This window comes from Magallana gigas, chromosome 2 (genome assembly GCF_963853765.1).
Source record: "Magallana gigas chromosome 2, xbMagGiga1.1, whole genome shotgun sequence".
In the NCBI taxonomy this organism is placed as follows: Eukaryota; Metazoa; Mollusca; class Bivalvia; order Ostreida; family Ostreidae; genus Magallana; species Magallana gigas.
The window spans coordinates 30776322-30802358 of NC_088854.1; the positions used below are offsets into that span (position 1 = coordinate 30776322).

Consider the following 26037-nt stretch of genomic DNA (forward strand, 5'->3'; position numbering starts at 1 on the left):
GTCAATCTTTTTATGATATTCAGAATTTCATTTAAAATGCTTAGTTTACTGTGACAAGCATACCGCACACAGAATATTAAAGAATTAGATTTCCTAAAACTAAAAAGAGAACAATGACCTTATACGGTAGTTTTTATGATGAAATTAAAAATGTAAAATTGTTACAGACAAATGACAAACTGCAAAAGTTTACCTCATTGACTCAAGTGACCTAAAAATATTAAATCATTTGGCCATATTTGCTTCGCCCTAAGGTATGAACCCCAGGGGTCATGAATTTCACAATTTAGGTAGGAGGCCTTGTGGACATCATAATCATGCATTAAATTTATCTCCCCCTGCTGTAGATGTAGAGAAGAAGATTTTGTAAGATTTAATACATTTTCACAACATGTATGAAGTCATTTTGGCCCGGCCCTGAGGCTTGAACCTTTGACCAAAAAGCCATGGATTTCACGATTTTGGTTGTCAATGAGTGCTTCATAAAAATCATTATCATAATCAAGTATTAAATTTATCTCCTACTACTGTGGAAGTACATATGAGTAGAAAAAAAGATTTTTGAAGATTAAATGCATTTTCACAATATGGCCATATTTGCCCCGCTCCAAGGCCTTAACCCCTGACCCGGAAGCCATGAATTTCCCAATTTTGGTATGGGGGTTTATGGACATTATAACCATGCATATAGTTTTTCTCAAATATATATGGGAGCAGTGGAGATTTTCTTAGATTCAATACTTTTTTACTATATGGTCATATTGGCCTGAACCCCAGATCCAGGGGCCATTAATTTTACAACTTGGTAGAGGCATTTCTGCTTATCATAACCACGAGCTAAGGTCCTAAACTTTTCCTTTTATGTGTGGAGGACTCTTAACATACATGTATAGGCTTTAAACACCACCTTACAACTGGTGCCTTTAAAAATCAAATAACAAACAAAAAGATGTTCAATTTTTATTTCTCATGGTTACTGTAACAGTAAATTATACATACCCACACATTATGCCATATTCATTGAACTTTGTTCAGTAATATCATTTAAATTCCATGCAATTCAATTACATGTCCATGCAAATACATTAATAATTTTGACCCGTTTTTTTTTAAACACTGCACTCTAGTACTTAGTGTTCATTCTAAGACTGTCCTAAGCACCAGTCAAATGCATTTTGGAACATTTTATACCAAGGCGATACATCATAGTTCTTCCTCATTTCCTGTGGCATCCATGCGCATTGCCAGGGCAGGAAACATCGCTCGGGGTGAGGCATAATAGCGAGATGTCTACCATCGTCCGAACACAAGGCAGCTATCCCATCCCGAGAACCATTAGGATTGAAGGGATAAATCTCTGTAGGTTTGCCTTGATCGTCAACATACTTCACAGCTACTAGTTTGTCTCTACACACATCCTGATATATCTCCTCAGAACGGAACACCATTCGTCCTATGAAAAGGACAATTTTCATCAAAAAAACTTAGATTTTAGAATAAACATTTTTCAATATGCTTAATATAGGTAAACATTCCTATCATATAGACATTTACATACATGTCATTGTAAATGTATACTTGATAAAAATTAAAAGTAAATTTGCTATATATGAATATGATTGTACAGAATAAAAAATGCATAAATCAAGCATTGCAAAAAAAAAATAATAATAATCAACGACAATTGTTCTTGTTGAATAAATGTAGAAATTGTTCATGAATTTGCACAATTTTAATAAATTTGTATGAAGTTACTATAAAAAATACAGACACAAGTGCCATACCTTCTCCGTGTGCACTCCACATGCCAAACACTGTGTCCTCCATTCCTTTGAACATGATGGCTGGACTGTCCAAGATTTTGACTGTAGTGAAGCGACACTCGAAACGCTCAGATAGATTGTGATCCAGGAAGAGTCCTTGTCCAACTCCACTGTTGCTGTTTTCTACTTAGAAAAGAATGTGAAATGTACCCAGTGAGTAATTCCAATCACAAGGAATTATAACTATCCTTTAAAATATTTACATTTTGTACATATTGAACAAGATTTACAGTACTTGCAGCATTTCATCCTTCGAAACTACAGTGCACATACTTATGCATACCAATGTAGGTGCAAAAACGTTAATAACTACATGTACATGGAAACACTGTACATAAAAATAAAATAACTATAGCAATGAGCTTTATTTTACTTTTGTCATATACCAATGTATTGCTATAAACAATTTATTTTTGGCAAGTACATATTTGGTGGAAAATGATTTTTAAGCAAGTGTAGTTTTGATTTAACAAATCTGAAAGCACATGTATATATGTTCACAAGTGTTTAAAGATGCTCAAAGAACAATGAATTTACATGGCAAGTAAAAACACAGCCAATTTTTATACATTTACAATATTCCATTAAAAGTTCAAGCACATTTTTCACACTCTTATAATCTACAATCAACATTTTTTATCTCCAAACATTAATCACATTCCTTGAGATGTGTTTTCTGGCCTACCTTTTAGATCCTCATCAGGAGCCACCCAGCCTAGAAGAGCCATCAGTTGGCAGCCGTTACACACCCCCAGACTGAACGTGTCGTCTCGCTCCTTAAACTTCAGCAGCTGTTCCTGGACTTTATGGTTAAATAACGCAGTGGCTGCCCACCCTGAAAAAAGAAAAATTACATGTACCAGTAAAGAAAACTAAAATCCTCATTAAATGTTTCTTTAAAACTCATCTTTCAATAAAGTATCATGTTTGAAATTCAATGATTTACAGTAGAGAGAGAAAAATTTGCCCCATTTTCTTTAGTGCTCCTTTGGCAAATTCAAGCATCGAAGTTATCTCTCTTATAACACAATTTTGTCTTGGAAATTCAACACCAGGGGAAATTGTATGCCAGTGTAAAAAAGTTGAAAAAAAAACCTGGTTCAAAAATAACTCTGTATACAGTATTCACCTGAAACAGCAATTGATTAAATACCGGTAGTCCTCTATTTTCTAATTTGTTCGCTATTTCTAATTTGGAGGCAGTCTCATTATGCAAACAGCTTATCAATTCCAAAGAATCCAAACCTTTAGCAGATCCACAGACATCAGCATAGCTGAATCCTCCCACAAAAACTAGTCCCCTGAACTGGTCTAGATTAATGCGCTCCGTACACAGGTCTTCCATATTAATGTCCCACACCTCAAAGCCAGCCATGTGTAACACCGCTGCCATCTCCCGGTCCGAGTTACTGCCCTCTTCCCTGAGGACTGCTACTTTTGGACGTGGTCGCCCTTTAGAAATTAAGGATTATAGTTTACATTAAGCTTGATTGATATACATTCAAATTAATGAAAGTAAAAGAACACCAATTTATCTATTTATTTTTTTTACGGGAAAAAAGTGGTGAGAAACAGTGAAGTTATGATTAAAGATGGAACTACATGCTTTGTTAGGATAAAAAAAACTTCCCAAGGTCATGATCTACATGTACTATAGTAACAAAGAAAAGATTTGACAGATGATAGAACCAGTACATATGACAGTTCTATTGTAGACCCTTTTCAAAAAAGTTACACTAAATCATGACCTTAAAATACCTTCAAAGTTGTAAGTTGTGATGGTGAAAAAATCAACACATACTCGTATTTCTACCTTTCGGTGTGAAAGATATTATCTCAGATTCAAATGGCACATGATATTGAGGCTCTAGCCTCTCTTTGAGACCCGCTTGCTCATGAGTGACACACTTGGGATTTGTTTGATAGCGCTCTAACTGAAAGCTTGTCTCTTCCCAAACATCTCTCAAAACAGTCATCTTTTCTTTTAACACCTCATTCCCTTTTATAGAGACATTTACCTGAAAAATGAAGTTAAATCTAAGAAATAATCCACTACACTAGATTAGTTTAATTAGTAAGTTTAGTTAATAGTAAGTTAACTTATTAAGTACAATATAGAGGTGGCAGAGGATCAGATGTTAAGTAGGTAACTCTTTTCATTATTATTTTAGAATTGTTAAGTAAAGTACATTACCAGTGTCTTATCGAAATTAAACACCATAAATGCATCATTATCTTACCAAGGAGTCTGAGGGGGTACTGCTTTTGACTGAGTGACCAATCAAATAGCAGGGAACATCCTGTGCTGAGTATTCTCCAAGTACATTTGTACTCTCACTATATGGCACCTCCAAAATTAAACCAAGCTCTTCTGAGAACAAAACTTCAATGGCTTTGTGATCTGAAAATAAAGCTCAGCAATCAGCAGCTTTTGATTTACTTTTTTTAAAAGTGACTGCAAGCTGGATTATATTGGTACAAGTACAAGTAGTTTATAAATTTGTAGTTTCAATATTTCTAAAACCACATACACATGTAATTTTAAAATGTTTTTACTTTCTTGGTCAAATTCCAAATTTATGTCGACTCCACAATTTCCAGCAAAAGCCATTTCTAATACAGCTGTGATGAGGCCTCCATCACTGATATCATGTCCCGCTGACACCCTCCGTTCTGTGCAATGTAAATGTGCTTGTTATTTATGTAGAGTACACCTAACATATCATGGTTATCCATTATTTAAACATCTAAAAATTAGTTGCAAGGTTAAAAATAAAAAAATTGCTAAAGCATATCTGTACTTCTCTCTTCACAGAAATAAGTAAACTAATAAATGTGCAATATTCACATTTATGGGCATATAAACACACCAGGTACGTGTAACAAACAAAAATGTTGAAAAACGCAACTGACAAGATTCTTACTGAAAGTAGTATTGTAGGGTTCTTTTAAAGTCATTTTGAAATTGATTAAAATGTAATAAAGTTATAAATATTTTTTTTAGAGTTATATACCTCCAATTAGTTTCTGTGTAACATTGAAGGCTTTCCTGAAAACATCTGGCTGATCCAGATCAGGACTCTGGTCCCCTAACTGTTTGTAACATTGAGCGAGGGCGGAGCCTCCCAGTCTACGACACCCACCTCCCAGGTCCACCATCAGCAAACAACCTACATATGAGACATAATACTGTAAATAACTACAGTAACTACATGTAAATGTGAGGAATCAATATTTCATCCCTTTTTTAAAAACCTAGCTTTTATTTTTCTGAGAGTGATAACTATATTTTCTCGATATGGTACCTAACTGAAGAATCAAAAATTTAGGTACTCACGTAAAAAAGGTATCTACAATACACATGTATCTATACATGCACACAACACAACAAACAGAAGAACTAACTTATGTACTAAGAGAAAGTCCATGAAATTTATTCAGTATCTGGCTCATCATCAAGCAATGCTAGTTTCCACACCAGAATTGGGACGTAAAGATATGCTGTACATCATTTTAATCAAATAAATTCAAGCAAAAGATCTTTTAAATTATTATTACCACAAGTTTTATATGTTGGTAAGGTAATGACTTTGCAAGGAATTCATGAGACACTTACATGTTTAATTATGGGAGATGACTTTTATATGGACAGACTCTTTCGCAACTAAAATGATACTCTTGTAATAGTTTCTAACCTTTGTTATCAGGGCATTTGAGGTCAGGGGTCACAGTCATTGTAATATCTGGACAGGCAGCATAGACTGATATCACCAGAGTACCTGCAAGACATAAATCATAAAAATCAAATTATGAAATTACATAACAGTAAATACTTTACAAGGACTGTAAAATTGAGTCATGCTTGTTGAGTCACAGGTGTGGATAGTGTCGCAGGTGTGGATAGTGTCGCTGGTGTGGATGGCAACAGAACACATCATTACATTTACATCCTCACGTGTTTGATGAGAAAACATGATTCATATAATTGTTGACAGAGTCTGATTTTCATTTTACTGCATTCTTAAAATATAAATGTCATTCCCCCTGTTTATTTGCATGTCCATATTCAGTAATTCTATTATTATTCAGTGGGCAGCATTCTGTCATGGATTTTGTTGTAGTGCAGACAAACACCAGTAGGATATACCACACTTTTTGATGTAAACACAATACTAGCACTTTTGATGATTTTTTTTTTTTTTTGGAAAATTTTATTAACGAAGACAGTAGAGAAGGATACAAAGGATACAAAGTACACACATCTCAAAATGTAACAGACTGTCTCTTAAATTATAAGAATATAACGTAGGCCTAGGTCGCATATACTGTATATTACACATATAACTCATTTACAAATGTACCTGTACACTACTTGAAAAAGGAAGTTAAAGTCAGCGAAAATGAGATAAAAGAGAGAAACTCTTGAGAGAAAAGTGTTTGTGTGTGTGTGTGTGGGGGTTAGTTATTTATAAATTTACCTATTAAATCTGATATATATACTGTAGAAACACATATTTTCGTTGGGTCAAAATTTCGTGTTTTTTAACCAAATAAAATTCCGTTGGCTTTTAATTTCGTTATATCTTTATCTCTTTGTATTCATTAATACTTTGGTTAAAAATTTGTCATTGATTTAATTTCGTTGATTATACTGCCAACGAAAATAACGAAATAAAATCCTCAACGAATATTTCTGCTTCTACAGTATATAACACTAGTATGTCATAATTATAAGTCACATATTCTTTGCCAGTGCCTTTCAAACTCTGGGAATCTACAATTTTTAAGCAAAATGTATTTCTCTACAGATATACTGCTTTTCATTATCTTTTCAAGTGCACTGAAATTCAGTTTTGGAACTTCTTTATATCTACTTACAAATATGTATTGTTTTATTATTAGAATTAAATGATTATGTACTTTATACAAATTTCTCTCTTTATATTTTCCAGATAAAATTGAGTTTTTGTCAAATGTTACTTGCATTTCAAATTTCCTTAGCAACCACTTCTCACATAGTTCCCAAAGTTCTTTTACACAATAACAATCTACAAATAAGTGCTCAATAGTCTCATTAACTCTTTTACAAAAGGAGCAGACTGGGGATTCTTTAACCTTAATCTTGTGAAAATCATTTGTAGGAATTATTCTATGTAAAATATGAAATTGTAGCCATTGGACTTTGACTCTTTAGTAGTTTTAAATGGAAGTTCAAATATTTCGTTCCAGTCTTTGTTGTTAAAAGTAAAGCCCTTTCTAGCCATTTTATATATAGATGTAATTACCGTAACTATCTTTTCTCCTTAATAAGTTTATCATACATGTCTTTGCAACCTTTTTTATTAGTGAAGAAGATATTTATGTGGCTGGGTATACTGGCGCCAGATGTATTTGATTTCATTAATATTGTCTTTATTTAATCTTTCAAATATTGCTCTCTGTAGGTCTGCATATTCAATAAGATTTGTTTTTATATTTTGATTTTTAATTGTGTCTAGACTAAGAAAAACACCTTCATTATCACAAAGATCTTGTATATGTATAAAACCAGCATTAAAATACTGTTTTAGAAAAAGAGAATGGTTATTAACTTTTATTTTTGGGTTGAGCCAAATGTTATCAAATGGAACATTAATAATTTCTTGTCTAGTTGCATTTACAATTAAAATCCAGCTGTTGAAAACTTCTTTCCCAAAAATATTTTTTGTATATTCACGTACGGTTTAACCCATAGGTTTTTAATTTTTGTTTGTAATTCTGCCTCTAAAAGATTTATCCATTTTGTGTCTGAGAAAATCATTCTGCTAGTCCAACTAGATTTTAGAGCTGAGCTAAATTCTGTAGAATCAATCACTTGTGATAAGTTTAAGGCCTAAAAAAAAAAGATGTGGGTTTAGGGTAACCCGACCTAACCTACAAAAATGCCCCGATCCTACCATTTTTAGATGTCTGTTTTTATCCGATTGTGAAATTTATATTATTTCTATTAAAAAATCTGTTTTTAAATATCGCACAAACAAACATTCTTAGGATTCATGCAGAAAAAAATATGATAAAATAAAAAAAAATCCCTACCTACCTAACCTAATTTTTTCATCAGTGTTACCCTAAACACACAAATTTTTTTTATAGGCCTAACCAATACATACCTGGGGATTTGACCGTCTTCTCTCCTACCCTTGCCGCCATGCTCAACGAATCCTTCCCACCATCCACGGCAATCCCAAGGCTTTTCATGACGTCACACATGGCTGAGCACGCCTCCAGCAGAGTGGCGCCCTCTCCTGGCAGTTTAGCCGGCCACATCCAGTTACCACTGCACTTTATATCCTGCAACAGTTGTCCATGATAGTCAAATTTAAGTGTACCAATAAGTAACAAGTAATTCTTTCTGGTCAGTTTGCTCTTCGTGCTTAAGAGGAGTCTTCAACATCCCTGTTTCATTTAACCAACATGCACATGTACACTATGCAATTAAGCCCTGAATCCTTAGCACATGAAAATTTGATTGCACATACGACTACAGTTATGAGACTTTATCTTTCACTGCTTATATTTACATTTTTTTTAACTTCCTGCATTGTCTACAAATACAAAATTATATAATTATGACTCAAAATCTCTGTTTTATCATATAGGTAAGTTCAAACTAATGGAGGAGCCACTGTAACAGCCACAACCTTGAATTTAGATTTTTTGCTTGTAGGGTTGTACTTCAACAGCATTAAACATTTGACATCAAAATAAAACTCATGATTTAACCTTTGAGCATCCTGTCTGTATTATGATGCTATAAATATTGTACCTTTTATGGATATTGTACATATCGTCATTATCAAGTCATACAAATGATGGATGTATTTTAAACAGTGTCCATAAAAAGCAATAACGTTTAACTGCATTACTGGACACAAAGTAAACAAGTTAGGTTAAATCAAATCATAATAATTGCACTTGAAAACCCCTTGTGAAGTCCAACACGAGACAGGTGCATGCTTCTGCTAATGGAAATTCTTTAAAAAGTCAACGAGTTCAACTAGTCAACAGGTCGTTAGTTATTTAATGGCAACTGCACTGGTGATAACTTGTTTGATGCAAGAAATAGTGATCAGTGTGAATAAATATTTTAATACATGGAAATTAAATTAAGAATAACGTATTTCTGACAAATTGAGTTTAGTTTACACTCATACAATTTGCATAACATACAAAATTGGCAGTCATTTTCTCGCAATGTCCAAAATCACGGCCTGAAAAAATGGGGTAAAATTTTGTTCCTATGTACAACATGCACCCCCAACTTTTGATTAAATTTTGGCTGAAAAAATGTGTGTGTTACACATGAGACTTTACGGTATGTATATTTGGCATATCAAAAAGCATATCCAGTTTATGTAACAGTTCTATTTCTCTTAAATCAGAAATACCGGTACAAATTTGACTGTCAGTAAAAACAATTCATTATAAAGTTACATCATAAACAACAATATATTGTATATTGTCGTAATAAACAATAAATTATTGTATATTATCCCTATAAACAAAGATGTATTGTATAATTAACAAACTGTTACCTTGATGTCTGTCACTTTGGCGAATACAAGGTTGGTGAGGGCCTCCCCAACCGACATTCGAGCTCCACAAGCCGGGCTTATCAGGCCTTTAATTGGCTGCTCTCCTATTGCAGTGCACGAACCGACCTAATGATCACATCATTGCGGTCTTCAGATAACATTTTTATCGCATTAAAAAAATATATTCTTTAGAATTCAGCTTGTTTGTTTTATTTCCAAAAAAATATATAACACCATGCATATATTTGGAAAAATTATATATCACCATGCATATATTTGAAAGATCTTATAGTTTATCAACTAAATCTACTCAGTCTGATTTTTCTATGTCCATTTACATTTAATTGTAATTTCAACTATTCATGTAGACTACCTTATCCAAGTAACTCAGTGCAGTTACTGCCACATCTGCTAAAGGTGTATGAAGAGGACCCACGCACTGCTGCTGGGCAACTAAGCCTGTCACACTCCTGTCCACCTGAAAATACAGGAGAGATCTTTATCATTTACAGAGGTTTGTGAATGCTAAGAGATTGCTGTGATTTTGTTAGTTTGTGAGTTTGTTAATTTATTTTTCATAATTTTCATAATAATAAACTTGAATAAAAGAAAAAGAAAAGTGCATTAGCCTAAACCCTCCAAAAACGCCTCGGTATCCCCTTTTTTCTTTACATTTTCAAGCTTTAAGTTTAACATTTTGAATTTATCTTGCATACATTTATATTGTTCAGAGTAACGCTAATAAATAAAACATCTCTGAAATCAGTGACAAGAAAAAGGCATAAAGTTTCCTAACCTTGTTAGTGAGGTACCTCTTGCTGGCCACAGAGGGTAATCTGAGGACCCTCTCTAGGGCCCCCCTGACCTCCAGATCCTCAGGTAAGGACAGGCCATGTAGACTCGGTGCAATCTTCTGAAGCTTGAACACCTGAGAGACGAAAAAAATCATAAATGACTCAACAAGGCATTCTTTAAACAAAGTCATGATACATAATTTTACATATAGAAAATATGCAAGTGTGTTGATATCTAAAAAGAATGAAAAGCAAGTGAATCAATGATCAAAGGTCATTAAGATGAGCTCATGTTTGATCTCAATCTCACTTGAAATACAAATGAAATATATAATGAGATCAAACAAAAGTTTTATGGATTAAAAATACAGTAAAGTCTTGTGTATAACACATTTTTTCAGCAAAAATTTGATCAAAAGTTGGGGTGCTTGTTATTAAAAAATTTATCCACACTAACAACTATTCCTTGCATCAATCAAGTTATCGCCAGTAAATTCGCCATTACGTTACTTTAATCACCTGTTGACTCCCTGCGTGGTAAATGTTTAATAATTTCCAGTTTCAGAAGCATGCACCTGTCTGAATGTCTCGTGTCGGACTTCACAGGGGTTTTCAAGTGCAGAAAGATTGGCAATTATCATGATTTGATTTAACTTGTTTACTTTGTGTCCAGTTATGTAATTAAACGTTATTGCTTTTAATTACATGTACATAGACGGTGTAAAAAAGGCTGATTCTCCGAACGCCTACCGCCCAATTATCATTATTCAATTATACTGAGCAATTATGGGGCCTTCTAAAGGGACACAGGTAGACTTTACCTGTGTTTCCTTGAATGAAAAATAATAAAACAGTTTGTAATTTTTTGTTTAATTTTGAATGTCTTTATAATTAAAATTGTTGCATAAATAAAAAGAAAACATTAAATCAATTTTAAAATATTTATTTAATTTATTAGCACTACATATAATTTAAAACAATAAAATAATGTTTTAAAATTGCATAACATTTTATATACAGTTTTCTTTTTATTTTGACACATAGCACTGTTTTATAACAAACTCATAAATACATGGTTGTCTAAAACATAAATAACAATTCAAAATGACATTAAGTTTTAAAAAGTATAATTCATACCAGTATATATACAATATTTACACATATACTAGTATGGGCACGGAGTCTGTCATAATGTCCTTTCTCTTTCACTGTCACTATGTCAATGTCCTAAATAAAGAAGTTCCGAAGCTGAATCTGCGTAGGTCATAAGGTCGATGATCCCATATTGGTATCGCTCCTTCAGGGTCTGCAGTCTCCTCTTGATGTTCGCGTACTTCTTTGTTTCTGGATCTGTAGAATTTCTTTGCCGTTCTGGATGTCCTTGAAGATCTTGATGACAGTGTAGATGTTTGGGTGCGCGTGTAGGGCCATCCTCTTCAGCTTCCCGTGCCATGCTTTTAAGTTGTTATTGGTCCGTGGTCCATTGGTTCCGAAGTGATTCCAAATAAGTCTGTCACCATTCACCCACTGTTCTGTCACATAGTCTGTAAAGGTCTCTCTCACTTCCGTCAGGTCGGCTTCATCGCGGTCTTCCAGGACCACACGTCTTCGATGCTGTCTAGAGGAACTAGGGGTAGGACGGCTGCTCTTCTTATCAGTTTCTTCACGTTCATATATCTATTCACAGCTTGGACAAACTTGTTGAAGAAAGTGATTTTTTATCATAATTCGATCTCAGTCATAATTTAGATAATCATCATCTAAAATCTCTGATTTTAATTTATACCTTAAGAAATAGTGTTTTATTCTTATTTTGTTAAGATGTAAATTTAAAAATGAAGAAAGATATATAATTTTTAATTTTTTTATTTTATGATTATTTTATTTCAGTGAAACATTTAGGTTATTAAAAAAAATATGGTATTTTTAATATAATGTCAGGTACATGCAGCCATTAGCACTATTTATTGCATCTTTTTTAAAATTAAAAATAAGACAATGTCGTCTACCTGTGTCCCAAAGTATATACAAGTAAAGTCTACCTGTGTCCCCTTAGAGGGCCCCATAATTGCCTTGACCAATTATTATTTTTAATTGAGGAGTAGGCGTTCCGAGAACACACCGTAAAAAATACGTCGATCATTTGTACTACTTGATGAGGATATATGACATACATATGTTTCTTCACTATATTTAACAACAATCAAAGAATTTGACTATAATTAATCAATTAAATCATTAAATATGATGTTGTTTTGAATTTGATTTGATTTAACTTGTTTACTTTGTGTCAAGTTATGCAGTTGAACTTTATTGCTTTATGTAGAAACTGTTAAAAATACATTGATCATTTTTACGACTTGATAATGACGATATATATGTCATACATACATTTCTTTACAATGTTATTTTAATAACAATCAAAGTATTGGACTATTATTAATCAATTAAATAATTTATCATGATGTTGTTTTAGTTTAGATCTGCAAACATTATTGCTTTCAAGCACTTTGGTTATACATGTATTATTAACACATGCATGTTAATGACTTTCCTAAAATCTTGATTAAAAATTTCTTCATTTCTTTGGTGCATGTATAAATATACATAAGAACAGCGTTTTGTTTTTTTTTCGCATTTTACATCCAACTTTGGGGGTACATATCATAAACGGGTGTGTGTTATACATGAGACTTTTTGGTAAGCTGGTTTAAAGGTCACAGGCTCAGAATAACATTGCAAACCAAATAAATAAGGTATAATGGCGAGTTTTTTATGCTGAGCTTAACCCTCACCTTTCTTGGAATGGATCCAAGTATTAAGAGGAGTTCTTATTTTATTTCAATCTCACTGTTACATATGAAATATATAGGTAAAAAAAAATTATTATCAAAAGTTTTATGGCTCAAAAGAAAGCTGGTTTTATGGCTACAGGCTCGGATTGATCTTCCAAACTGAATGAAATGTGGTAAAATGTCGAGTTTTTATGCTGGGTGTAGCCCTCACCTTTCTCGGCATGGATCCCAGCACATGTTCCAGCTCAAGGTCCACAGGGAAATCCAATGATCTCGTCTTCCTTTTCTTTGCGGGCGAAGAGACAAACTCTGATCCTTCTTTTTTAAAAGCCTCTAACTTAATCTGAACAAAAATGAAACAAAATAAAACCTGAACAATTATTTTTCATTATACAGGTACTCAAGCTTATGGTTTTCCACCATTCTCTATACCCCTGACCTATCCCAACCCCTAGCCCCTCCAAAAACTTTTCTTACCCTCCCATCCCCAGTGATGGTCCCTACAAAGTTAACCGGACATCTCTCTCTGTCCGCAATCTTCTGGACAACGCCCTGATCGTGAGCACTGATAAGAATAGCATTGCTCTCCTGGTACTCTGCTCCCCACAGCTCCAGGACACTGAGGGTGGGGTCCCCTAGCTGGAACTTGGAAGCCTGGATCAGGGCACCTGCTGGTTCTGCTATCTCTTTCAGCACATTACCTATCAGGTAGGAACACAAGAAACTCTGAATTAGTTCAAGGTCTACTTTTAAATTGTTATCAAGAGACAACAAGATTTCAAACATTTATTTCTGAAATGAATAAAAATTAACTTTCCCCCCTTTTTCACTGATCATCAATAAAAATTAATAATTCACTGTTTTGAAATTTTTAATGCAACAAATATTTTTATAGTTATTAAATCATGATCTCCCACTCCCTTTACACTTAAAATTGCCTCCCCCTTTAAAGACAACTATTTCCCAAAATCCAGTACTTACCATTACCACCAGCACCCTGATCATGTATGCTGGCAATGGGATTCTTCTCCCTTCTCTCAATACAAGCCCTGATGACACGATTCAGTTTCTGCTCCATCTCTGGATCACCTCTCTGGACAGCTCCAAAGTCCAGCTCTTCTTTGTTGTCCCCCTGGACCTGCACAGAGGAGGCAGCCCCTCCCCCTACCCCAATCCTGTAAACTGGTCCTCCTACTTTTGTCACCAACATTCCTGGAATATTTCATGTTGAGCTGCATCAATCATGCTTGTTTTTAACAACAGGGGATTCTAAATAAACTTAAAAATTAAACTTTGCTAAATTGCTTTTTGCAATCATTTTATCATTTTTATACATGCATTGTATTTTCTTGATGCTGTTAGATACCGGTAATGCTTAGTGCAAAAATCCAACTAGCATGAAATATATGCCTCACTTACATGTAGAAATGTAAAAGTCGGAACTAACAAATAAAGAGGGTCTGTACTTGGGTAAAGAAGTATATAGAAATCTTGATACCTGGCACAGGTGTTTCCTTCTTCACATGGGTGTCCTCCAGCTGACCAATTCCACCACTGAACATAATGGGCTTGATGTATTCTCTTCTCTCTCCAGTACAATCTGTCAGGCCATATGATCGAGAAAACCCTGCCAAAACTGGTTCTCCAAACTTGTTCCCGTAATCTGAAGCCCCATTACTGGCTTCTATTGCTATATTTAGGGGTGATGCAAAGTTTCCAGGGTAAACATAGGATTGGTCCTCCCATGGCTGAACATAACCTACAAAATTCAGACATATTTTCAAATATTCCCCAATTTTGTTTACAGTAGTGTAAATTTGTTTTAATCCTAACTTAATGCAAAGCAAAATACATTTACTGTCTTTTAGGGTAGCATAAAACGTACTGTTGTAACTCAAAGTGGTACAGTTGTAGCAAGAAGTACATCAAAGTACTTTAAAGAACATTATATTTACGGTGCTTGATGTTTAGCTAAAAAATGATTTTTTACAGGTCAACCTGGATGTTTAGCAAATTTATTAGTGTACCTATTCATCTGCATATACATATGTTTGACATTTAGCAATGCTTTTAGCAGAATACACACTCTTAAAAAAACCCGCTAAAAAGGAATACACAGCTAAATGTTATACGTTTACAGTTATTTAGATCATTTGTACACTACCTGGTATATTGAGATTGCCGAAGCTGTATCCAGCCGTCCCGGCCACCACATGGGCTCCTTTTCCCGCACTCTGTACGTCCCGGATTCTGCCCCCTGTACCTGTGGTAGCTCCGGGAAATGGGGCCACACCTTTAAGTATATTTTTGGGTTTTTTAAATGATGATTACATAATACAGAGAAGCCACACAAATACCGTTACATTGTACTGATCATGTAAACTTCATTACCGGTAGAATTTTAATAGTTCAGTACTGGTAAATATTTACTGCATACATGTATTTAAATGCAGATACATGTATTCCTATGTGGGAATTATTTCATACTTAATTTGAAGGAATACATTTTTGACTTTTGTACAATGTATGCATCTATTTACTGGCTATATATTGCCATGTACTGACTTACCTTGTGCCCTTTCCAAGAGAAAAATACACACACAAAAATTGTGGAATATTACAATTATTAGATTTGCATTATTAACAACATTGACAATCACATACAATTAGAAAGATGCATTGGTCTTCTTTCTAATTTTTTTAATAGCTTGTTTATACCAGTTGGGAAGTTGTGTGTCTCAGCTGTGAAGATAATATGGCGTTTCACTCCATCTATCTCCGTTATGGCACTAGGGGAAGTAGGATCTTGAGGAACCAGTACTGCTGTCTCATATCCTTCTATGGCACTACAATCAATTAAATCGAGTACTGTTTCAACGAAAACAACAAGAGATGTCTGGGAAACACTTAATGCCTCCTTTCCTTGGAAAAATTGGCCAAGAAAATGAATGGAAACTGCAAATAATTGAAATTTTTCTAAGTCCAAAGGGCATAACTTTGTCGAAAATTGCTTGATTATAGGCATGATTCAATTTGACCTAGATATTATTATGATAAGTCTGTCAACCTAATTTCATTACAGTGAGCAGCCTCTGTGAAGAAAACGAACGGAAACTGCAAGTAATTGGAATCAAACTTGACCTAGATATTATGATAAATCAGTATGCCAAATTTAATTTCAATATGTGCGACCTCTGCGAAGAAAATGAACGGAAACTGTTGGTTGGACCAATCAACTGACCGACAGACAGATGGAAAGCAGCAAAGCAATATGCCCTCCTTTCTTTGAAGGGGGCAATAACAAAAATAGGTCACTGCATGTAATCGTGATTTTTTAAAATTAGTTCTGTAATTGTCATCATAGTTGCAAAAAAGATGTCTTTATGATAGCAAATCATTTCCTACATATAATGCTTATCGTTGTTACATATCTACAATGGAGCACCTGCTGTTATCCGAGAATTTGATGACATTGTTTGGATTGGAGTGTTCTTGGGTCTCCATTATCATTTTGAACAGAGACACCGGATGTTCCTTCCCATCAACCTCTAGTCGGCCTCGGAAAAACCAATGGCGGCTGTGTTCACTGTAACAAATGAAAATATTAACTATCAGTATCCAAACTTTTTAATCTTTGTAAGAAACAAAACTCTTTCTTTTTTCATAATGAACATGCATTTTTCCCATGATCATGAAAAAAAATTTCAGAGATTGTTTAGTCATCATTAGTTAATGATGTAGGAGAATGTGCGCTAATTTGGCTTTGTTAAAGTTTGGTTTTTTTACAATCAAATGATTATTATCAACATTTATAATTTTTTATATCTTATCATTATCGGTTTTCTCTATTATGGAATCTATGTAAACAAACGCTTAGAATAAATGCTTGTCTCTGTCAGTGAAAAACGTTATTTTATCTGAAACATCTACCCAGTGACCAACCTAGGGGGCTACCTGGGCTAAATACAACTTTATGTAAATATAATTACTCGCTTTGTGGTCGGTAACTTCGCCAGAATTTCCTCAGAAAGAGAGGTTGAAGTTGCCCTGTATTCTGAGTTCACGATCGTGAAAGTTAACTCCAAATGCAATAAAATGATAATCATCTAATTCAAAAGACATTTTCATAGCCTAAGTTAACCCCTGTTGCGATTAATAACTACCGACTGCCTTATCTTCAGAGGTTATAAAAATACGGTTGATGCAACCACATACTGTGCACTGAAAATTACAACCGATGTTTATAACTTTAGGTGCTGATATTACAATTAGTTGGTAATTAATTAAAATAATTTAATTAATAACTCTGCCAAGTTAGTGCTAAAATAATCATGAAACCGTTTGTCTACAATTATCTTTAACTAAAAAATTCTGTGCAACATGCAAATATATGACGGTTGTAATTGGGTCAAAGGGTTGGACTAATACCTCCAAAATACACTTAAACACATAGATTGATTTTATTTGTCATTTACCCAACACAATAAAATTATTACGAAACATTTCAGCTACAAAATGTATGAATACACATATAGTAAATTAAATTTAAAAAATTGGATAAGATTTAAAAAATTTTAGAAGTTGTTTTATTTTTAATTGACTTGCTTCTAATCAAATTCAAATTAAGGTTGAATTTGTGTATAAATGTATTATCATTAGCATTATGCCATTGTTAAAGAATGGAAGTCTACCTGATTTCTCCCTATTTTTTTGTGAGGGAGAATTTCAGAAGTGAAGTCTCCCTAAACTAAGTTTGCTCTGGGATGGTCCCTGTTAACACAACCACTGAAATTTCTTTGTTATCTTCAGAAATTGAAGCCTCTGTGATATTGCATAGAAGCAGGAATAAAGGTCACTCATATTGTTTGAGAATTTTATGTGACTTATTTACTTTTCCTTGATTTCTGTCCTCAAGGCACTGAAGATTGATAAGAAAACACCCCCAAATGAATGCTTTATTTGATAAATTTTTATATGGCAAATTTAACTAGTAAAATGCCATAAGAAGTCCCCTATTTCAGTTTAGACTCCTGTTATTACTGTGGAGGGGAAAGATGGGCCGCAAAATGGAGCAGGGGCATAAACCATTTGTCTTTTTTGTTCATATGCAAAAACTCAACCTTATAAAAGGAAACATAACAGTTTAAACTAAAAAGAACAAATTAAAACAAATGTTTAAACTTTGCCAATGTATGAGCTTGATGAATATCTGCTGATGAGTACACAAATAAATCATATAATATGGGTTACCATCATTGTAAATTTTGTCAAAAAAAAAAAAAAAAAAAAAAAAAAAAAAAAAAAAAACCTGCCTGCCTCATCAAAATTTCAAAATTTTGGCCCGAGAAACTAATGATTAATTTTTTTTGGCCTCAGTGATATTTTTTTTCTTTTTCTATTATTTAATCATAAAATCAGTCTTTTGAAAGATTGGGAGTTCTATGAATGGAACTATTTTCTGTTTTTTCAGACATAAGCAAAATTTCAGAGTACTATGAAAAATAATGATAAAATTTTTTTTCGTGGAATGCTCTGAATAAAGAAGCTGCAAACCCAATTAAGCCTAAGCTAAAGCAATGGAGCCTCCCTCGCACACCTAGTTTAACCTATAAATAAGTTACCTGTTGGACTGGGCCAAATCAAAGCACTCTACATTTGTGGGATTCCTCTTTATCTTGTCCTTGAACAGCTGTGTGTAGTAGTCCAAATCCCAGTCATCAAAGGCCAGACCTTATAAAGACACAGAGTCCATCAAAGGCTACTAATGTGTCAAATTTGCTATTATAATACATACGTGTACTATAACAATTGTTCATATATGAACGAAATAATACAATCAAACTTCGATAAATCGAACTAGATGGGGCTGTTGAAAAACTTCGATATATCCGAATATTCCAGATATTGAGGGTAAAATACTTTAAAAATAGGTGATTGGGACTTAAAAATTACTTCGACATATCCATTGTTTTCGAGATATCGGTGTTCGAGATATCGAAGTTTACCTTTACATGTATTTTATATATATATACAAGTTTATAATCATAAATATTTCAGTAGCAATTATTTTAAAACATTTTTCTCAAAAACTAAATAAAAGAAGCCCAAAATTGTTTTAAAACCTTGTTTTTCATTTGCTTTCTCCAATGCTAGTCTCCCTTCTCCCATAACATCAATTTCATACACTTCCTCTGATTTGACCTCAAGGTCAAAGGTTTCCACAGGGGTCAAATAACGACACTGTGTCATCCTGTCGTGAATGCTGTAAACAACCTTCTGTTCTTCATCCCCATCCAAGTTGAACACGTCAGAAAATGTCAGAAGATATCGGGTGGAGAACTCTATTCTCTTGATGTCCTTGATTCCTGCTGATTGACAGATTGATACAGCATTTGTGGAGAAAGGTGTAGAAAAGTTCAACCTGAAATAAGCAATTTTTTTCATAAACTGTAAACACATTAAATCTTGTCTGCATCAGGGATGTGAATGGCAGAAGAAAACGAAGGAAATCATTATAAATTGGGTAGTACTATTATAATCTCTAAAGCGATCATTCTGATTTCCAAATCCTCTGAAATCAGCGGATCCTCCCTGATGCATGATATATGGCAAAAATTGATTTTTCAGCAGTTTAGCATGGATTTGAACAAGCTTATCTTTTAAGTACTTATTCTTAAGTGTAAAGTAAACGCAAGGCATTTAGCAATGATCTGAATAGCGGAGGCAGCTTTCCGCCAAAAATGCTTAATAGAACATACATGTACACCCAAATGTACATGTACATTGATACATTTAAAAGTGTTTGATTTACCCAGTTTAGGATTTTGATGACAAACAGATTCTCCTAAAAACAAAAGCTTTAAATAAAATTACTTTTTATGTTTTCATTCATTGGTTCAAACAATAGAATTTTGTCTTTTTACAATAAATGAATATGCATGTAGAACTGATTTTTAGAAGCTGGGACAAAATGAGATATGAGATTCTCAATTGAGGTATGTTCAGCAGAGCGAGAGCTCGCCAAAATTTGTATTGCAGCTATAGGGAAATTCTGGTGAGCGCTCCAGGGCACCCACATTGTTTTACAAACCCCTGGTTTCTTACCTTGGACCAATTTCTATCAGTTTTGTATTTCCATTAGCTTGTTCAAAAGCACTTGTTTTGGTGACATCATTCCTCTGGAAAGGTGTACTCAGTATCCACACTAAGCGGGAGTAAGTCTCTATGTCGATGGCCGACTCTTGTAAAGGAGATATGGAAAGAATTATACACAGGTTTAAGGCAGCTTGAAAACATGCATGGCAACAAGCTTTATACGTTTATTGATGTTTAAGATGTTTTTTGATGTTTATTCTAGCAGTGATGTACTGATTTCTCATTAGAATTGATTATCTACTCAAAAAGAAGTCCATCATTGCAGATTTCAAAGATTGGAAGTTGACCCAGTAAATAATTCCACCTTATTTCCTTTCACCAGGGGTATTTTAAATATTCAATCTTATTGTTTAAAAAAGTGTCATGTGTTCAATTATTTCTAATAAATGCATGAAAAGACCAAAAATAATCTGTTTCCCATTACTACAGCTAAATCTTGTTAATGATTTTCATCATTCATTAATATACCTGATCAATACCTTAAACTATAAAGTTAAAAGACAAGGTATGAGACATATTCTCATAGAAGAATTATTAATTAATAGGGAGAAAAAAACTTGCAACAAAAGAACAAACAAACAGACCAAAACAAAACACTCGTTAATATCACTAATCTCATGGTCAACATTAGAATGATGGATAAAAAAAATCAGACAATGCACACAATAATGTTCTAAATCTTGTTTAGACTCAAGAATACATTTTGCACTGCTGTGTAGATCGGCATTGCGATTTGTCTTTTGTTACACCTCAGGTACTTATGATGCATGTGATCATACACCGATACATGTAGTTAATCATGGAAATTATACACCTATATTTGTACCTATACTTATCTTAATAAACAATATATACACCTCATTATCTCAGATTCCTTTGAATCAAGAAAAAATGTCTGGATATTCAATGACTGCATGAAGATATCAAGGTAAAATTACTTCAGGAATCATTGGTTAGAACTTCAATATTGCCCTAAAATATACTGGCCCATGGTATTTCATATATATATCAGAGTTTGAGATACATGTAATAAAATCAACTGTATGCGATATGATACCCTCTGTTGTGAACTGGACATAGTAACATGTCTCGATCTGAACTCTCTGTAGGTCGTCCCCAATGAGTGATTTGATTTTCTGGTACGCTTGGTCCTCTGCTCTCACAGAACTGGAAGTTTTCTTGTACAGTCTCATCAACAAAGGCTTAACCTGTCAAAAGATTATATCTTTATATTTTACAACCCAAACATCATTTTAGTAACTTATCATTTTTATATTCAAATTCATTTTTTAAAAAAAAAGGTAGAATAAATTCAAGTTGTTTAGTAAGGAAGGGCTAACTTACGGATGTATGAATCTATAAACAGTTTAACATTAGAGAATTATTTTTTAAAAAGCCATAGGAATGTACAATGTTTCACCATGATATCAGGTATGTTAATACCATGGTCTCGGTTACTCAATGGTCAGAGTACTTGCACAGTACACCAGAGACCCTTGGTTCGAGTCCCACTTGAGATTTGACTTCTCACCACCTTCTACATTTGGCATCAAACATATGTCACATCTTCTAAACTCACAGAGTTTGGGGACAAATATTCATAAAGAGGGGGAATATGGCACCGGGCCAACGGGCATGTGACTATCAATTCAATAATACTTCATGTATGATTAGAACACTAGCTGGCATGATACGCCAGAAGTTCTGGGTTTGAGTCCCATTTGAGACCAGACTTTCTACAGTGATTTTTCTACACCCAATTTGGGTCTGAATATCGGCCCTTTCCCTTAGCAAAAATTTCAGATTTTTCCCAATTTGATCTGGGGTTTTTTCCCAATAAAAAATGAGTAAAATATTTACGTTGTTCTTATTTACTTGAATTTTTCTCGTACGACTTATCTACAATTGAACGCAATGAATCTCCATCACTCAGACTCTTCCGCCAATACTGAAAATACAGGTACTATATGATGCTTATAAAAGACAAAGACAACACACATGAAGACGGAGTTGTTCATTTAATCTGTCTGAAATCATGTCGCATAATGCAAAATGTTATATTAAACGACTTCGCAAGAAGGATACAACTGGTCTGACGAAAATATCAAAATTTTTTGTAAGTCCAAATACATGCAAGCTCAGGTATAACTATTCAAAGCGTATACAAGGAGTTCTGTCAGGATATCGTATTGAGAGACTGTTTTCTTCTGATACATCATCTTTACCTGTGCTTGTATTTGGACTTACAAAAAATTTCATACATTTGTAATAAAGGGATTTTCGCTTTTGTCAAATATTATTACCAAAAAAAAAAAGAAATAGGCTCATGAACATAACACAGATGCCTTAATGAGGATCTGTCACTGGAACAAAGAGTTATGCAGTGAAAATTTAGAGAAACTTGTTGACAACTTCAAAGGATTAAGAAAAAGAAAATTACAAATGAAGAATTGTGTGTGATGAAAATTTGTTATTTTTATAGCAAATTTATTAAAAGTTTATAAATTTCTTGTATATATTGTATTTTACACCCAATAAGGCTTAAAAACAATATTATTAATTTTTCCCAAAATGATGAAAATGTCGATAATTTTTCCCAAATGTAAAGGTCCAAGCCCCATTTGAAAAATGTAGAAAAATCACTGTTCTAACAATTTGTCACATTTATGCCATAGTTTATGGTTACCTCTTGTTTACTGACTGCTTCCTCCATTTTTCTTTACTGTGAGGTCTTTCTCTAGAGGAAATCAAAAAAGAAAAGTTTATAAATGATTTTGACCATTAGCATGCTCTAATTATTATCATAATGAGATGCTGATCTTGTTAATAAAATCAATCCTTTCCGTAACAATCAATAAAACAATGTCATTTTTTAAATTATATACTGTCATAATCCTGGTATATAACTGTATTTATTTTAATTTGTAATCTAATCAATGTTAAATCTAACAATTCTTATACGGTAAAATTTAAGCATTGAATCATTATTTTTTGAAAGATGTGGTCTCATTTTTTTTTAAAAAGCTTGGATTTATTCAACGAGTAATGCGAAATTAATGGAAAAGCTATTGGAACAGCCGAATTATGCTGACAAAAATAGTGCACAGCGTTTTAAATTTTATTTTTCTCTCTGTGATTTAATGAATTTACTTGAGGTACACTAAGAAATTATTCAGTTGAATTCATTTAACCGTCAAAATATATTTACATCAATGAAATATTAATCAGCGTAAGTATAATATCAGGTCGTGTTCCGGTTTGAAGTCATGAGAAGAGTCAGTTTATGTTCTTCGAGAAATACTGAAGATTACTGAATGTATTCCTACACACCAGATTTGGTGATTGGGTCTTCTGTGTTATGCGTAAATATCACTCAAATCAACCAATGCAATTTAATAGAGGGAAAGAAAGTAAATGTAAATATAAAATAATACGTGTACCAATTCATTTATTACAGACTTACCACAGGGTTACAAATAAAACCTGTATAATATCAGGTGGTCACCATATAATTAAAAGGCAGTCATATTATACCAGTTCTTTGTGAACATTTAATAGTTTTTTTCATACAATGTATATTTTTTTTTTAAAAATTTAAATTTAGATTGGCTTTTGCAAGCATTATATCAACTCAAAAAGTAGCAAAATTAACAACTTCTGTTTTCAATTTTGTAATAAATTATGAATGATGCTTTCTTTTTTGTTAAATTGGTGCTATTTTGATTAAAAATATACATCCATAATGCTAAAGGTCCAACAAGTGTCAGTGTATTCAAGGTATCATACATCATACACTGAACACAAAAACATATTATACCAGGTAATTATATTCATAGTACTATCTATTACATATGTACATAATGATCGACAAATGATGATGACAAATTAATGTATCGACAGGGCCTATACATGTACCGTATTTAGTTGAAGGTGACACAAACTATTGGATGTCATAGCTTTACCCTAAAACATCAAAGAACATACAAATAAATCAATTATATGACAAATAGATATGCCATAGATTGTAATTTAACATTATTATAGCTATTGAATCTGAAATCTGTATTTCCAAACACAACATCTGGACATTAATAAGATGTCCATGATCAAGCATGACGATAAATGGCTTGGGCTTTTTTTAACTATGAGTGCAAATTTTCAAGTTAACATACTGATTTCCTCTAGTTACTATTTCCAAAACTTTTTGATGATTTTTTCAACGAAAATTCACATATTTGTCAAAGAGGTACAATTAATGTACCATTGAACTTGATGAAAGGGGAAAAAAACAAAAGAGAAATCTTGGGGTTTTTTTTCATATCTTTGAATGAGCATTGTGACATTTGAATGATGAGGTTTTCATAAGTATTGAGTAATTAACCAAAAACGACACGTTAGAATATCTTCGGACAGACTAAAGACTTGATCACGTTCTAATTAGTGTTTATGCATGAATCAACAGTACAGTACGTGAACCTTGCTCTTAATTCTATCACTGGTGCATTAACACTTAGCTGTTCTGTCACCCAGGACGATTTGCCTGTAGCAGCGACAACCACAAGCCAATCTGCTTGCAGACAAAGTGACACTGGATGGTAATCCAATCAACAAGCATACACTCTTATGGTAACTCACTAATTTATTATTCCACCTAGAGCGATACAGAAAAGAAACGGATTGAATAGATCTGTATGTCTATTAACTTGTTTTTATTCTAGATTCTTCATAATGTTGCTTTATGTGTGGGTGATGTGAATAGCATTAAAAGTTGCAAGACGGGGTGCATAATATAACATTAACACTGATTAACACCTGATCAGCACACACGTCAAGCGATTAAAATGAAATTACGCACATGCGTCATAGATTTCAAAGAATGAAAAATTATTCTTTAAAAAATATCTTATCTTTTGTAGCTATATTTACCTATACTTGCCCACTAAACCCACTCTGCTAAAATTAATAGCACAATATTTCCTCACGTGTTAGCTTGGTTGAATGCATTCGATTTGCCGCTTGACCACTTCTTTCCCTTCTTTGACTGAAGAGTGCGTATTTTTCGTTGGGTGTTTCCTCCCTTGGGCCATTTCGATGAGAAAATGCAATTGACATTGTGTGCGTTTACACTAAATAGTTTTCTTCACATCATACTGTTAAAAATTTAGAAATCATAATGTGTAACATCATATAATATAACTTTTAATATCATTTTTACTCACTACTGCTGTGGTATCAAAGTTTCCAGATAGATGTATACTGATATTACACTATCATAATAAACTTAAAAGGCATAGGCGTCGGAACCGGGGGGGGGGGAGGCTAGGGGGGCAGGCTAGGGGGGGGCTTAGCCCCCCCCCCCCCCCCCCACACACACACACACACTTTTTTTTGCAAAGTCCTTACCATTAGGCACATAGTATCATAGAGAGTTCAGCCCCTCCCCACTTTTTCTCGCAGGAAAGATAATTGTTCCTAAATTTACCTTCAAAAGATGGAAATATTGAGATGTTGGAGTCATAATAGGTATAGAAATCATAGGTATACAAGCCCCCCCCCCCCCCACTTTTTTTGCAAAGTTAGACCTATCCATTAGGCACATATCATCATAGAGGGTTCAGCCCCTCCCCACTTTTTTCTCGCGGGAAAGATAATTGTTCCTAAATTTACCTTCAAAAGATGGAAATATTGAGATGTTGGAGTCATAATAGGTATAGAAGTCATAGGTATACAACCCCCCCCCCCCAATTTTCGGTAGGTTAGAAATTTGTTTTGGAACTATTGGTATAAACCCCCCCCCCCCCCCCCTCCCCCGTGGGGATTAGGATTTTCATGAATATGGGAATTAGGTTTTCTTTTTGTTTGTTTGTTGTTGTTTTTTTTTGCTTGTCAAGATCTG

At 33.7% G+C, this 26037-nt stretch overlaps 1 protein-coding gene across 5 annotated transcripts; it reads right to left on the reverse strand.

Annotated features, from left to right (window-relative positions):
- Positions 1–949: 949 nt before the first annotated feature.
- Positions 950–25334, reverse strand: LOC105346301 (phosphoribosylformylglycinamidine synthase). Of its 5 annotated transcripts, none has more exons than XM_011454819.4 (26): positions 25068–25334; positions 22828–22878; positions 21199–21349; positions 20091–20226; positions 19109–19407; positions 18608–18716; positions 16432–16572; positions 15705–15832; positions 15151–15279; positions 14485–14745; positions 13968–14198; positions 13464–13687; positions 13198–13329; positions 10194–10325; positions 9771–9875; positions 9398–9523; positions 7973–8153; positions 5519–5602; positions 4838–4993; positions 4380–4496; positions 4064–4224; positions 3637–3841; positions 3069–3275; positions 2509–2658; positions 1785–1949; positions 950–1453 (listed from the first exon to the last, which is right to left on the reverse strand). In XM_011454819.4, the coding sequence occupies exons 2-26, from the start codon at positions 22852–22854 to the stop codon at positions 1143–1145; spliced, it is 4068 nt and encodes a 1355-aa protein (XP_011453121.3). In that variant the 5' UTR covers positions 22855–22878; positions 25068–25334; the 3' UTR covers positions 950–1142. The 5 variants fall into 5 exon arrangements, with proteins under 5 accessions (XP_011453121.3, XP_065932178.1, XP_011453119.3 ...); XM_066076106.1 differs by having other exon boundaries at positions 1785–1946; positions 25068–25330; XM_011454817.4 differs by having other exon boundaries at positions 3625–3841; positions 25124–25329.
- Positions 25335–26037: the final 703 nt, after the last annotated feature.

What these genes read in the sequence shown, in the direction of transcription:
- LOC105346301 (XM_011454817.4), bottom strand. Translation starts at nt 22,854, where the DNA reads ATGGAGGAAGCAGTCAGTAAACAAGAG. An exon ending in TGGGATCCATGCCGAGAAAG is followed by an intron (nt 10,326 to 13,197) that starts GTGAGGGCTACA and finishes TTCGTCTCTCAG; the next exon opens with GTGTTCAAGCTTCAGAAGAT. An exon ending in TTTGGAATTTGACCAAGAAA is followed by an intron (nt 4,225 to 4,379) that starts GTAAAAACATTT and finishes CTTTATTTTCAG; the next exon opens with ATCACAAAGCCATTGAAGTT.